This window comes from Venturia canescens, chromosome 9, assembly GCF_019457755.1.
Source record: "Venturia canescens isolate UGA chromosome 9, ASM1945775v1, whole genome shotgun sequence".
Taxonomy (NCBI): domain Eukaryota; kingdom Metazoa; phylum Arthropoda; class Insecta; order Hymenoptera; family Ichneumonidae; genus Venturia; species Venturia canescens.
In genome coordinates, this window is record NC_057429.1 from 19,724,197 (window position 1) to 19,737,944 (window position 13,748).

The following is a 13,748-nucleotide window of genomic DNA, read 5'->3' on the forward strand; positions in this document are numbered from 1 at the left end:
ATCGGTGCAGGTTGAAAAACTACGAATTGGGAATTCGCCAGGGAACGAAATTCGAGAATTACCGGAACAATTGGAGGGTTTTTTTCACAGCATTCCGTTGGACTCCAACGCTGCAAACTTGAGCGTCATTTCCAGAGTTTAATTCCTCGAAAATGTCGACAGTTATGAGTACCAAAACTGAAGAAAAACCGCGCCGAAAAGCTGAGAATATCGAATAATCGACAAAGTTAAAAATCGAATTGGGAACGAAATCGGACCATTAGAAAAATGCTCGGTGGGAAAAACCTCGAGAAAAATAGGGCATACTGAGCGCGCAAACCCACTGACGATAAACTCCGACTCGCGAGGTTACGCAATCATTAAAAAGCGAGTCGAAGGGATTAAAAATTGCGGCGAAGGCGAACGCATTGAGTGAACGAAGGAGAAAGAGGAAAGGAGAGGGAGAAGTGGTTGAAGCGATGGTAGTAGCTCGATGGAAAGGGTTTCGAATGATCGATGTCGAAAAGAAAGAATCTTCGCGCGAAGGCGTTTTCCTGTGGATTAAGGCTCGAGCAAGGCGTGACGACTGCGAAGGTGCACGGGCGAGTGGGGTGAGCGCTGACATCCCCACCTCGCATTATCGACGCACGCTTAATGTCGGTGTTTTCCTTCATTTACTCCTTCCAAACATGCAATTTCGATGGAGCTTCGTACGTGTCGATTTTTTATGGTTCGAACGCGCGGTGCGGCGAAACTCCTCCGAGGAGGGGAGCGGGATGCTCTGACAACTACGAAGGAGCTTTAATATATAGGCGAGCCGCTGGGACCGGGCTTCGTTGCGACATTTTTATGCACAGACGTTTAGTGCACCGACGGGTTTGCGCGCTCAACTTCTTCCAATCTTCCTCCGCCCACAACAGTGCGTGCTCCGATAATCACAACAATTTTGACCTCTTCGGCAACCAGATTGAAAACTCGTGCTAACAATTTTCTCCCAAAACGTGCTACTTTCGCGATCAAACGACGCGCGTTGATCGATCGGAAACAACGTCGACGATCGAACTTGGATGATCGTTGCTTCGAGGGGTTTGATCGACTGGAGATAAGGAAAAACATTTTCGAGGGATCCACGATCGTCGACGCTAACTTTTGTGCATTAACCGCTGATGCGTGCCGCATTTCACTTTGTAACCGACCTGATAAGCTAAATAATGTCCCTTTTCTGTTGAATACTTTCGCTAATTATCTCGTGCTGACTTCGGCAGCAACGGAAAAAAATTTCATCCCTTCGCATCCGTCGTGTACGAAATACACATTGGCAGGCTTTAGCAAATCATTTGAAAGTGAGAAAAATTCTAATGCTTCGCTCCAATCACAGAATTCCGAGTGTCCAAAAATTTGATCTTTGTTCCCTCAACTTTTTAGATTATTGAGAATTAACGAGACTTCCGTTTGCGAGGAGAAAAAGGACTGAAAACTACGTTCAGTCTCGTTTCCTCTCGACGTCACATTTACCTCGGAAGTTCCCACGAGTTTCTTTCGACGCCGCGGCCACGTGCATATTTCGAGGCAACGCGTCGAGCCTCTCAAACTTCGAGTCGGTAAAGAATCCTGGCGATCAAGGATCCTCCAATTCTCCACAAAACTAATTACCTAAAAAAGAGAATTCATTGTCGCGTGAGACTGTCTCGACACTTGCACCATTTTGTACAGCTAAAGAGCCATTTGTTAAGGAGCGATTTGACGCGACGTTTTGTTGAAACGCTGCGAAAAACTGTCACGTACGAAGAGGAGTGCAAACTCTGCGAGGACATGCGGAATCTTGGTCGGCGGCGTACTCGAAGGAGCTCCAATAACGAGGTGGACATTCAGCGTACGTACGTGCACAAAGATTTGTAGGGTTTCCCTTTCCGGCTGTTGGTGAAGCCAAGCAACGCGCGGCTGGCCCCGAAAGGTCTCCATTTTTCAAGCCGAACTATATTCGCGCTTCGCCCTCTTTCTCCCTCTCCCCCCTCCCCCGAGTGGCTCGATCTGCTTTCGTCATCCGGATCGGAGAGTGCGCGCGTGTTGCGGAACACGCACACGAGCTGCTCTGCAGAAAGGCAAGGAAGGTGCCGGTATCGGGTTATAGACCGGTAGTGATCGATATTATGGAAAGAAACGACGACTCGAGTCGAAAGAGCGGCGGCAGTTCGCCGGACACCGTGATTGGACCCTCCTCGTCCGAGGAGGATGATAAAGCTCGTTGCGATCAAGTGAAAATAGAAGCGACCGCCGGGATCGGTGACTCGAGTTCGAGCCTGGATACGGTTATCGCTGGCGGGGCTGGGCGCTATCGTCAAAAAATCGATCGTCACGATCAACCCTGTGAAAAGCTCGATCGAGGGACGAACTTCATCGTTGGATCGCTTTCTTCGAACGCCATTGAAGAAGTCGGCAAAAAGAAGGGACGATTCGGCGCGATAAAAAACACTTTTCGTAAAATCAAAAGATCCAAGAGCAAAAGCATCGACTCGGCTGAAATTTACGGCAATTTTGAGTACAACGATGCTGAAGGATTCACAGGTTTTTTCATCAACCATTTATCCACCACCGGCCGCTGCCCCGTTTGATGAGGTTTTTTCCTCTCGTTCCGTCAGAACTCTCGACGGACCTTAACCCTGATCCGCTCGACGCGGGTCCTCCGTGCCCGGGCCCGCGTTCGAACTTCTGCGCGTGCTTTGAAACTCGGCGATGATCGTAGTTTCGCGAATTTTCGAGCTTAAAGTTTTCGAGTGAGGAGGAAAGTTTCTTTGCTATTTTTTGACGCCTGGAAATCGGCGGAGGAAATTGTCCGCGTCGATCGGAACAGGGTGCTGCGGAATAACTTTGACCGTGCTCGATCCGTCGAAAGCTTTTATTCGTCAATTCGAGCGATCTTTTTTCTTAGATTTCGAACGAGTGATCTTGGGCGTAGAGACGCATTGATATTTGTCCAAATTTACCGAGGCCGCGTCACTCCAGTTCGCCAAACACCGCCTCGATTCTAGAGTCGCGTCGAAAGTTTTGTTCCCGCCTTCAAGGGCAGTGGCGCGTCGAGCCGAGTAGAAGCTGCGAAAAAAGAGTTCTCGCGGAACGTGGGTGTGAAAAAAGCGATTCGATGGGAGCTTGGCGTCGGGGAAAATAGCGACGAAACTAAAGATCGAAACCGTTTGCTTTGTTACGTTTCGGGGACTGTCCAGGAAGCGTGAAACGGTCGAGCGAAGAGCGAGAGGAAGAAAAAAGGAGCTTGGACGAGGTCCAAGCGATTTCGAGCGGGACGTCGGCAGCGGCAGCAGCGACGGGGAAGAAGAAGAAGAAACGTAATTCGCTGGTGCGTAAGCTCAGCCTGAACAAGTTCAGGCTGGGCTCAAGCGAGCACCAGCACCAACAACCGCACCAGCAGGAACACCATCTACGAGAATCGACCCGTCAAACACCTGAGGGTGGCGACAGCAGCCGTTCCCAGAGCCAATCGTCGCATGAATCGAGCATCAACACGGACAGCGCTTCGCCGAGGCATCAAAAGAATCGTCACCAGTCTCGGGAGGCTGATAATAGCAGCAACGACGAAACGACATTGGAAAAGAGGCGATCACCGGGCGATAGGCGTGACGACGAGGCTGGCAGACAAACGGACGTATCGCGGAGTACGAACGACCGGGAGAAGGGATCACCCATCTCTAACCAACAGATTCAAACCTCTCGTGGCAGACATCAAGAAACTACTCAACGACCGCACCACAGACACGAGACCAAACCGTACGAGAAAACGCTGAGTACCGTTACCACCGTTATTCGTAAATCACCCTCGCTTACTATACGAACTAATCTTCAGCAAAAGCAGCAGGAGAGAGACGTCACCAAAAGCCCGCACGGTGAGACTAGCCCCGTTTATTCCATCGAAAATCCTTTTTTTCGAACCCCGTTTTGCCGGTCATTGCGAAAAGTTTTTTCCGTTTCTCTGTCGCTTTTCACACAAGGTGCTTCGTAAAATTCACGATCCGGGCGCTCTTCGAGTCTCTGGTGGGGCAAGATTTTTCGTGGATTTCACACTCGACTTTAACACATTTTTTCGGATCTTTCTTCTTTGCTGGCGCATTCCATGTCGAGTTTTTCCTTAAATATCACAGTGAATTCTCACCGCGAGTACGAACTCGAGCTATCGAACTACGCGACCTTGCGACTGACGCGATGCAGATCTTCGAGTTCGGTGAAAGTCGTGCGAGTGAGAGACGCTGGATCGCACTAAAGAATAAGCGGCACCGTTCACGACCTGTGAACTCGGAAACGGGACTAGAGACTTGGACGTACGTGACGACGAACGCGGTGACGAGGCCTCGAGGATTTTTTTTACTCGATTGATGAGAGCTTTTTGGTATCGTTTTTCTTCAAATTTTCAAATTTCAATCTTCCTGCTTCGAACGTTTCAACGTTTTTTTCCCGTTGTCGTGAAAAAACGGACTCGACTTGACAGAACGTCAGACGCAAACTTCCACGGACTTTCACTCTCGGACGCACGATCCTCAGAACTCTGTTTATATTCGTCGAGTCCCCGATGCAAGAGTTACATAGTCGCCGCAAGTGCTCGGTCCCGCGTGAGAGAATCAACGCGATATTAAGTCCGTAATAAATGTTACTCGTAGTTGCGAAACAGAACATCCGGTTGTTGATCCAAAGTCAATTAAAGGTTTCTTCTCCGCACGCATCCTCGGACAGACTGGACAGAAAAATCACGCTCGACTACCGGCTTCCCTCGCGTAAACTATTCTACGAAATTCAACCGAGTAAAGTAATCGTAAAAATTTTTCGAGCTCGAATTACTATATTTGAATCAATTAATTCTCAAACGAACTTGGCGCTCTCTTTCATTGTTACAAAAAATTTTTCCAAAAGCCCCGCATAACTTTGATGAATCGAACGCACATTCGTTTAAGGGTTTAAATCTTTGAACGCGATTATCTCAGAATCGTCTTTTTTGAAAAATGACTTCGCAGTGGACACGATTACTAAAAAACTATTAATCCGATCCATACCAAATTTATTCGACTTATTTATTATAATAATAGCTCGAGCCTGGACGAAGGATTTCGTATTTTGTTGGAAAAAACAAATTGTGACGAAAAAACCGAAAATTGGCACCTCAAAAAATGAATTTATTGTTAAAACTGTCGGCATTTTTCGAAATCAAAATTTTTACAAATTCTTCGTCCAGGCCCAAGCTATTATTATTATAAATAAGTGGTGTGAACTCGGCATGGATCGAATAAATGGTTTTTTAGTTATCACGTCCACTGCAACTGATGCTCAAAAAAGGTGCAACTGAAATGCAGCTGGAGTTGCGCCATTTTGAGAAGTTTTTGATGAAAAAATCGTGCAAGTACATGAACATATGTACTAATGAACGTCGTTAACAGTTTTTCAATAAACGCTGATTTTCTTGTCGAAAAAAAAATGAAGAAAATCAGGTTTCTTCGCCCTCTGCAAGTGTAGAAAACGAAAAACGTAAGTTTTTTAAAAAAATCACGGGAGTGAATCCGCCGAGAGACTCGACCGTCGAAAAGCGCTCCGCGGAATGAGAGTTGACGATAGAAAAATTTGCGAAAAAAACGTTTCCCAGAATACGAAGTTGAAAAAAGGTGTGAAAAGGAGAAACAAAAGAAGCGAATGAATGAAAGAGGAATTTAGCAGGTGTCCAGGAGAGCGAGAAGCAGCAACCGACCCAAGAGACACTGATACAGTGTTCGGTGTCGACGTTACCATACGCAATATCGAAATGGCACGACCAGAGCAAAGGAGAACACCAGCAGCCAGTTGAGTCCTCGAGAAAGTCGAAATTTTTAGGCAAATCGGATTCGGAGTCGACGGCAACAGCTCCAACGACCCCGCCGATCGAGTTGCGTCGTAAGTTGTCGTTGCTGGAGGAGAAGCGAGCGATATTCCAGCGGCGAAGATACGAAACCTCGCAGGACTCGTCGTGCGATATTTCCCACGACACAGTAGTCGCAGCGTCGCTTGGATCGACGAGAAAAGACTCCTGCGATCCGGAGAACACGGTCAAACGCGCCCGGCACATAAGCGTCCGGAAGTTCGACACTTTCTCGACTTTCGAGGGCACCTTTGACGAAGATACAGGAGTCGGTTATCTCGCCGGCATCGAAGAAGTTCACAGTGAAAATTATCTCACCGAGCCCCGGAAATACGGGAAAGATAAAAAAGGCACAGCTCTCGTTGATGAGTACGAGGAAGCCGGAAACGCTATGCAGCAACCGGGGAACGATAATGCGGAAGGATCTACTTCCTTGAGCCAGGAGAGTGTGGTGAGAAAATTCATTCCCATCTCAATACTTCATTTTTATCGACGTATAAATGGGCGAAAAGTGCGTTCGCTAAAATACGCTAATAAACAAAATGAAATAAACACTTTACCAAAAGGATCTAGAGCTTAGTGCAAAATTAGCAAAAAACTCATATTCCGTAATCCATTTTAGTTGTGGAATGGAATTTCAACGATTTTCACCTGAGTCTGCATCAACAATTATTTTTGTGGACAAAAATAGTTCCGGATCCCTCAAAATTGGTTGAACCGCCTAAAAGTGGAACGAATCCATTAACGTTTAGTCTTGAAGAAACTTTTTCACATTCGACAGTAATTACGACGCTGAATTTTGCAACTTTCGAGTCCAACGAAACGATCTAAACAGCCCTCCAATAATTCCAGTGCCGGCTTTGCAATTCGTAGTTTTTCAACCTGCACCTTCGTGAAGTCAAAAGTTGGTGAATCACATAGGTTTTTTTTTCATCCATTTCGTAGCAAACTTCAGCGTCGTCAGTAATTTTGTGGGGTAAAGACCCTAAAAACGATCTCTTGTTGCCGGAGTAAATTTATTGAAAGAATTAATCGAGTACGCGAGCTGTGACATCGATTAGAGTCTCGTGCCCAATTAGCCTCCTGAATGGGCGACCGTGCAAAAAAAAAGCCCAGAAAATCCTTTTTTCTAACGGTGAAAAGGATTATAACTGAAAAGCAATTATTCAAAGTTCAGGAGCATTTATTAAATCGAGCTCTGCAGTCATTCGATGACAAATCGATCGAGTTCTAGAAGTTTCTGTCCTAAGGGAAGCTCGAACGAATTATCCCTTCCAATGGGAGAATGTTAGCGAATTGAGATAATCGGAATAAAAATAAAGGCGGGGAGTGTCGGTCGGTGTCGATGCAAATGGGAGCTCCAATGGGGCTCCGCAAGCGCGCGAATAGCGACGAATGCGAATGCAAAGTACTCGTAAACATATTGCGCAACTCGGCTATTTTTTCACCGTTTTTTTCTTCTCTCATTTTTTAATCCGATGCACACCGCGTTCGGCGTGCGGTCGAGTCGCCTCGCAGCCGCAAAGGCCTCTTCGTGACTCGGCGCAGGGTTTATGTAAGCACACCGGTTGTCCTCCCGGTCATATTTTCTTTATTTTTCATTGCGATATCGCGCGCTCCTAGCTCGAGGATTACTCGAAGGGAGACGAGTCCTCGCGAGAAAAGTAGAAAAGGAGCCGAAGACGCTCGTTTTTTGACGTCACTTTTCCAGCAATTTTCGCGTTTCGTCGAAGCAAAAGTGACGAGGAAAATTCAGCCGTCGAAAGAACGACGCGGAGAGGGGAAATATAATCGAAATGGGTGCTAAATTTTCGCTCCAAACTTCCCAGCACCACGAAAGGCTCACACTCCTCTCCCTTTCTCTTTCTTTCTCAATACCCAGTAATTCTATGATGGAGATCGATCGCCTCGCACTTTGCGGTCCTCCTCTCGGTCGTCTCGTGGTCTAACCTCTCCGCAGCCGAGCACCAGTTTCGAGTTACTCGGGGGATTTTCTTTAGCCTCTGATCAACCCCTCCGAGCTCCGGATCGATGTATTGTGTTACCACGTGATCGCAACGCACAACTCACTTTTATCGAACTTTTGTATCGCGTGTTTCGTACGCGATGTGAGAACTCGATATCGAACATCGCACCTGTTAAAACAGTCCCGTTTTCCTCAGCCTTCAAACTTTCTCGGAATCGCTCGAAATGGAGGAGAAAAAATTTTGAATAGTTGACGTTTTACAAAAAACAGTTTTCAACGAGAATTTTGAGCTCTGGAATGAAAAATACACGACCGAGTTCATTTCTAGTGACAATTCCCCTAATAATTTCAGTCTCCGTTGACGCTGGCCCCTTTTACTTGCACCAAGTATTTGCAATTGAAAATCCAATCCAAAATTGACGGTGTTGCTCCGAGAATAGAAGAGTGGCTCGTCTATTCGGGGCTGGCCGATTCGGGGTGAAGAGTCGAGGTCACGAGGTCTCAAAAACCGTGTCAAAGGTCGCTTTGTAAATAGCTCGCTATTTCTGAGTGAGGAATTTCTCGATGTTTTTCCCAAAAATGAGTTCCCACAGTTTTGGCGCGCCCCTCGCTGGCCCAGGCTCTCACTATTCGAAAAGCGAAGAGAAAATACTCCATCGCTCGTCATTTTTCTGATAATAAATACTAAAAATTCATTGGGTATCGGCTTTTTCCCCCACCTTAAGACGCATCCGAAACTCCATCGATGAGAAACTCATCGTCGTCTCGTGTTACACTTGTGTACGCAGGGAGCGCGTATTGCGTATCCGCGCAGTGGCAAGTGTCGAGGGTGATGAGAGCGTTGGGGAAGAATGCAAAATACCATCAATCTATACATTCGAGTATCTTTGTGCTTTCCAAGTTCTTCGCTCATTGCAAATTCGGACTTCGAGCCGGGAGGCTCGACGATCGTCTCTTCCCCGGACTCGACAAGCGCAGTGCGTCCGCGAATTTGTGTTAAAACAATCGAGAAACGCGAAGTGAGGGATCAAAACTATTGGCACGGGGTGTGGATCGATTTCGGTCATTGCTGATTGAAAGTGCGATTGAGTAGAGCTTCCGATCGATCGATTCAGACGATAAGTTTTCTCGCCAACTGGCATCAAATTTTTCTTAACCTCGAGTTTAAACATTTCGAATCGACAATATGGAAATGGATTTCAAGTTTTGGCAGAGCGTTGCCTTCTACGACTTTGCGAGGTGGAAGGTCCACCCGAAATCGTGGAAGTGGAAGCGGGTGTGTCTCCTTAAATCTACTTTCCCAGCTCTCGATTTTTCTTTTTCTTTATTCATTATTCTGCCAAGAATTTGCACTTGCTCTGCCTTCGAGGCTCGATTTTTCGTTGAAAAATTTCTCACGACTCGCGCTCGAACCGCAGTTCGATTAATGCCCCTCAAACTTGAGATAAGATAGCGGCTTTTTAATGTGCGTGTAATGCCCTATCGTCGAGTGAATATGCGACTTAAAAACGAGCGCTTACCGTACGCCTGCAACTACTCGGTTTTCGTGAATTATTCCAGTTCTGATGTCTCGAGACTATTTTTTGAGGCACCAACAACATTCCGGCGTCCATTGACATTCCAATAGTCCAACAGCGATCGGGAAGACAAACACGTTCGAAAAAATTGAAATTTCTGCGATTTTTTTTTTATTTTTTATTTTTATTTGATTTTTTGAAATTTGAGGAATGGGAACATCGTGATTATGGTTATGAGTATTTCAAGCTCCGAGCATCGATTATTCGTCGAATTGAAACGTTTTTTTTTGGTTTTTTTCGAGGACGATACATGAAAAGACAATTTTTCGTTTTTATTTTTACAGTCGTCACAAAACAACGCTCCGAACACGGGGATCGGCGAGAAGCGAGAGCACCTGTACAAGATTCTCGTGATCGGTGAACTCGGCGCCGGAAAAACGTCGATCATAAAGCGTTACGTTCACCAGTTTTTCTCCCAGCATTACAGAGCCACGATAGGCGTCGATTTCGCGCTCAAAGTACTCAACTGGGATCCGCACACGATCATCAGACTTCAATTATGGGATATCGCGGGTCAGTACACTTTACGTTTACAGATTCGAATAAGAAAGGAGCTAACGAAGTAAAGGAGGAGATAAATTACAACAATTACGCTCATCGAGTCAATTATTAATAACGATCTCATCGTTGAACGAGTGCGCACTGAGATAAATTTACATGTCGAAGCTGTTGACGAAGGGGTTCGCGAACTGTCATTTTTATTAGAAATTTTTTATAGTCGTTGAACTTTCCCGACGTATCGTACACTCTGAAAGATTAAATTCAGCTAAAAATTGCGACTTGGACTATCGTGTTGTTATGACCCAGAAATAATATTGAATTTCACTATCGAAAAGCTCAAATTAATCCTTTTCAATGCGAGTGTTAACAAAGAATTTCGTTTCATTGAATTCCAGACTACTAAAATCAATTTAAAAGAAAAGAAAAAAAAGAAGCTTACGTTTTCGTCGTTAGAACGACGATGACGGTTTTGAAACGAGCCCCAACACTTGTTGCTCGAACGAAAAGTAAAAAAAACACCCTCGATTTTTGCTCGCTCCAGTAACATTCAATTTTTTTATTTTAATGAAAATGCTTCTGACCTCATTTTTCGTCTTTCATGATTCCAGGCCAAGAACGATTTGGCAACATGACGCGTGTCTATTACAAAGAAGCTGTCGGTGCATTCATAGTCTTCGATGTAACGAGAAGCGCGACCCTCGAAGCCGTGGTCAAGTGGAAACAGGATCTCGATTCAAAGGTCCAGTTGCCCGATGGTTCGCCAATCCCATGTGTACTATTGGCCAACAAGTGCGATCAGCAGAAAGAAGGGCTCGTAAATACACCCTCCAAAATGGACGATTATTGCAAGGAGAAAAACTTTTCGGGCTGGTTCGAAACTTCGGCGAAAGAAAATATAAATATCGAGGAGGCTGCAAGATTTCTCGTCAAAAAAGTGAGTCCTCGTCATCGCAATTCCAGTAATTTACAAAGTATGAAATTCTCGGCGGATCATTTGACGAAAGAAATAAAAATACAAAAAAATTGATCGGTGTGGAAATGAATAAAAACGATTCTGGAATGAGGAAAATAATGTTCGATTTGTTGTTCATATTTTTGGAACGAATTGAATAGAGTAATTGAAAAATTTGTCTCATTGCAGATACTCCAAAACGATCAAATAATGAAAGGCAACGGGTCCCAAGACCAAACGGACGGGGAGAGATTCGCGTTGAATCAGTCGCCAACGAGTTCTAAAAAATCCTGTCCCTGCTGACGAAAAGGTAGAGCAGGTCCTCGAAGGTTCCTCCCTCCGCGCGTTCGCGTCACCGTCGAACATTTCATTCGGAGAGTTTCGACTGGCGTCCTTGCACCGAAAATACATAATCGCAGCGAAAACAAATTCCAACGTGTCAACGCGACGTTCAATGGGGAGTGAAAGAAAATCAGTAAAAAAATACTCTCCATTGCGCCGGATCATTTCTTCCACGATGAATGAATCACGCGTGCACTTTCGTCGTTATAGAACGTCGATTAGCGTGTAACATGACTAATTTACACTTACATAAACATTATCCACATTTTTCGACTCCGCGTCCACGTGAAAAACAACAAAAAATGAGAGTCCCACGTACTGACCAATTCATTGATTGATCAAACCAATTTTTCAGAGTTTTTAACATCAAATATTTATCGTCATACTCGATGGACTGAACGCAAGCAGTTTTTTTATCGATGGCAAAATTTTATTGATCGAATATTAAGGAACGAAAAGCATGTGAACAGTGAATTGAAAAAAAAAACAAAAATCGTTATTATGAAGCTCGTTACAGATACTGGCGAAAAATCTTTTTCAATAAATTATTAAAAGTTGAATCAAGCTAATGAACTGTCGGTATTTCGAGTCAAGGGCCCAACCAATTTCATCGTCCAATCCAATATTTGTAGCATAAATAGCGAAATATGTGAGTAAAGATACCAAGTTTCCAATTAATAAATGAATCGGTAATAAAAAGTCGATAAATAACTTGGAGACTCGCGATACGAGTGGGGTCAGGGCGAAAAAAAAATATGAAGAAACCGTTGTGCGCGACAATGGATCGCTTTGGCGATTCGCGTGAATCTTATTGTGCCGTCTCACCGGAAGTGACGACCCGGCGCCACGTAACGTATAACTGAGCCATTCACTGCGAAAATGAGGTAGAAAAAAAACACAAATCTCCAACAAAACGTGATGTTTAGCGAGCGTTTAGCGAATAATCGCGATCCCTGTGTGCCATTTTTATGACCAACATTCCATGGAGTCTCGCAACTCACCATTTCCTCTTCAGTTAAATACGCTGCTCCAATCATTCAAGTTTTATCGTACAACTTTTTGCTACTTACTCATCGTTACTTCCGAGCGATTTTTATTCCAACGAAACAAGTTTGAAATTTATAAAAACTTCTTTTCATTTTGACAATCTATTTATTATAAAATCTTCATTTTTTTTATTTCTCATTTTAATGCACAATCAATGCATTCCAACTTTTTATCATTATTTCCCTCGCTAGGTTTTTTCGATTCGGAAATTCGAAGGATGAAAGCATTTTTATCACGGAGACTCGATCCACGCTGATGTTGAATCTATCATTGTTGATGAACAGAATTTTATACACGCAAATAACTCTATTAATGAATTATTATTATTCTTATTAATATTATTATTATCATAGAGAGACTCATACGTATGTATACAAATATAGATATGAAAAGTATATTATATAAATAAATGAATAAATAATTAAGCACCGACGCTAAGCCACGTCACGTATATCTTGTAAATAATTGGAAATTTCATCGTTCGTTACTTCACCGAGCTAAGGCCACATTGTCGTCTGTAGAATTCTGTTTTCTAAGATGATTTTGACGGTAAAATAAATCAACAGGGGAAAAGCTTTTGCGTTTCGTGTGCACCAACGTCCAACGCTGCTCCCTAATCAGAAGTTTTTCCCTGAAACCGTTTTACTTCTCAGCAATCTATAAAATGAAATTCGCTTTTATTGCTCGAAAATTTCGAATCCCTTTTTCGTAGACTCGAAGAGTTTTAGAATGATTTTACCACAAAAATCACCTCTGGAAGCAGCAATTTCGACGAGAAACTGCCTCGATATAACTTCCTCTTTGCCTACTCACGTCTCCGAGTGTCGTCATCGATCCTAAGGACGATTATTCCGTCGTACGATATTCAGTGCCCGTTTTCACTTTTATATTAATGTACGCGATGTAATATCTCAAACGTGAAAGTTCAATGTCGTTTCGACAACTGCTGAGACGAATTGTCTCGAATATGTGTATTCACTAATGTTGGGAATAGTCGAGATAAATTACTGTTCAAAATTTTGTCATCGATCCCCCCAGAGTTTTCGTCCCAAAGTTCTCCATTCGTTGCATCGAATAATTTGATTAGGAAATTCATTAGCCAATTACGAGAACGTTGGGAACGAGTAGCTGTCAAAACGCCCGTAACTGCACAACGTTTTGGGACCAATCGTTCGTCTCCCATTTTGAAACGTAATTTACCTTTTCTATTCTCATTTATTTCGATATATGCGTGGGTTTATATCTGTGTATACGTGTGTATATCTGGCTTCGATACCTTCGAAGGTATTCCAGAGAGATTTTATTATTGTGTATTTATAGAAACGGCGTCATTAAATTATACTCGGTTGTTAACCGCGTGGATTGTTTAATTCTCGTAAATATCCTGAAGACCCATATCCAGCTACTTTTTTAAGCTTCGCTTAAAATCCCAAAGTGGTGGATTCATTTTTCACTGGGAAAGCAAACTTTTCAGTGGCGAATAAAATATCGTTGGAC

The 13,748-nt window shown here is 44.0% G+C and overlaps 1 protein-coding gene across 2 annotated transcripts; it reads left to right on the forward strand.

The window, feature by feature from the left end:
* The first annotated feature begins 827 nt into the window (after positions 1–827).
* On the forward strand, positions 828–13,604 carry LOC122415989 (ras and EF-hand domain-containing protein homolog). 2 transcript variants are annotated; one of them, XM_043428622.1, is made up of 6 exons: positions 828–2,544; positions 3,201–3,875; positions 5,689–6,317; positions 9,694–9,922; positions 10,519–10,844; positions 11,052–13,604. In XM_043428622.1, exons 1-6 carry the CDS (start codon positions 2,130–2,132, stop codon positions 11,163–11,165), a joined length of 2,388 nt encoding a protein of 795 aa, XP_043284557.1. In that variant the 5' UTR covers positions 828–2,129; the 3' UTR covers positions 11,166–13,604. The 2 variants fall into 2 exon arrangements, with proteins under 2 accessions (XP_043284557.1, XP_043284556.1); XM_043428621.1 differs by having other exon boundaries at positions 829–2,544; positions 5,686–6,317.
* The last annotated feature ends 144 nt before the right edge of the window (positions 13,605–13,748 follow it).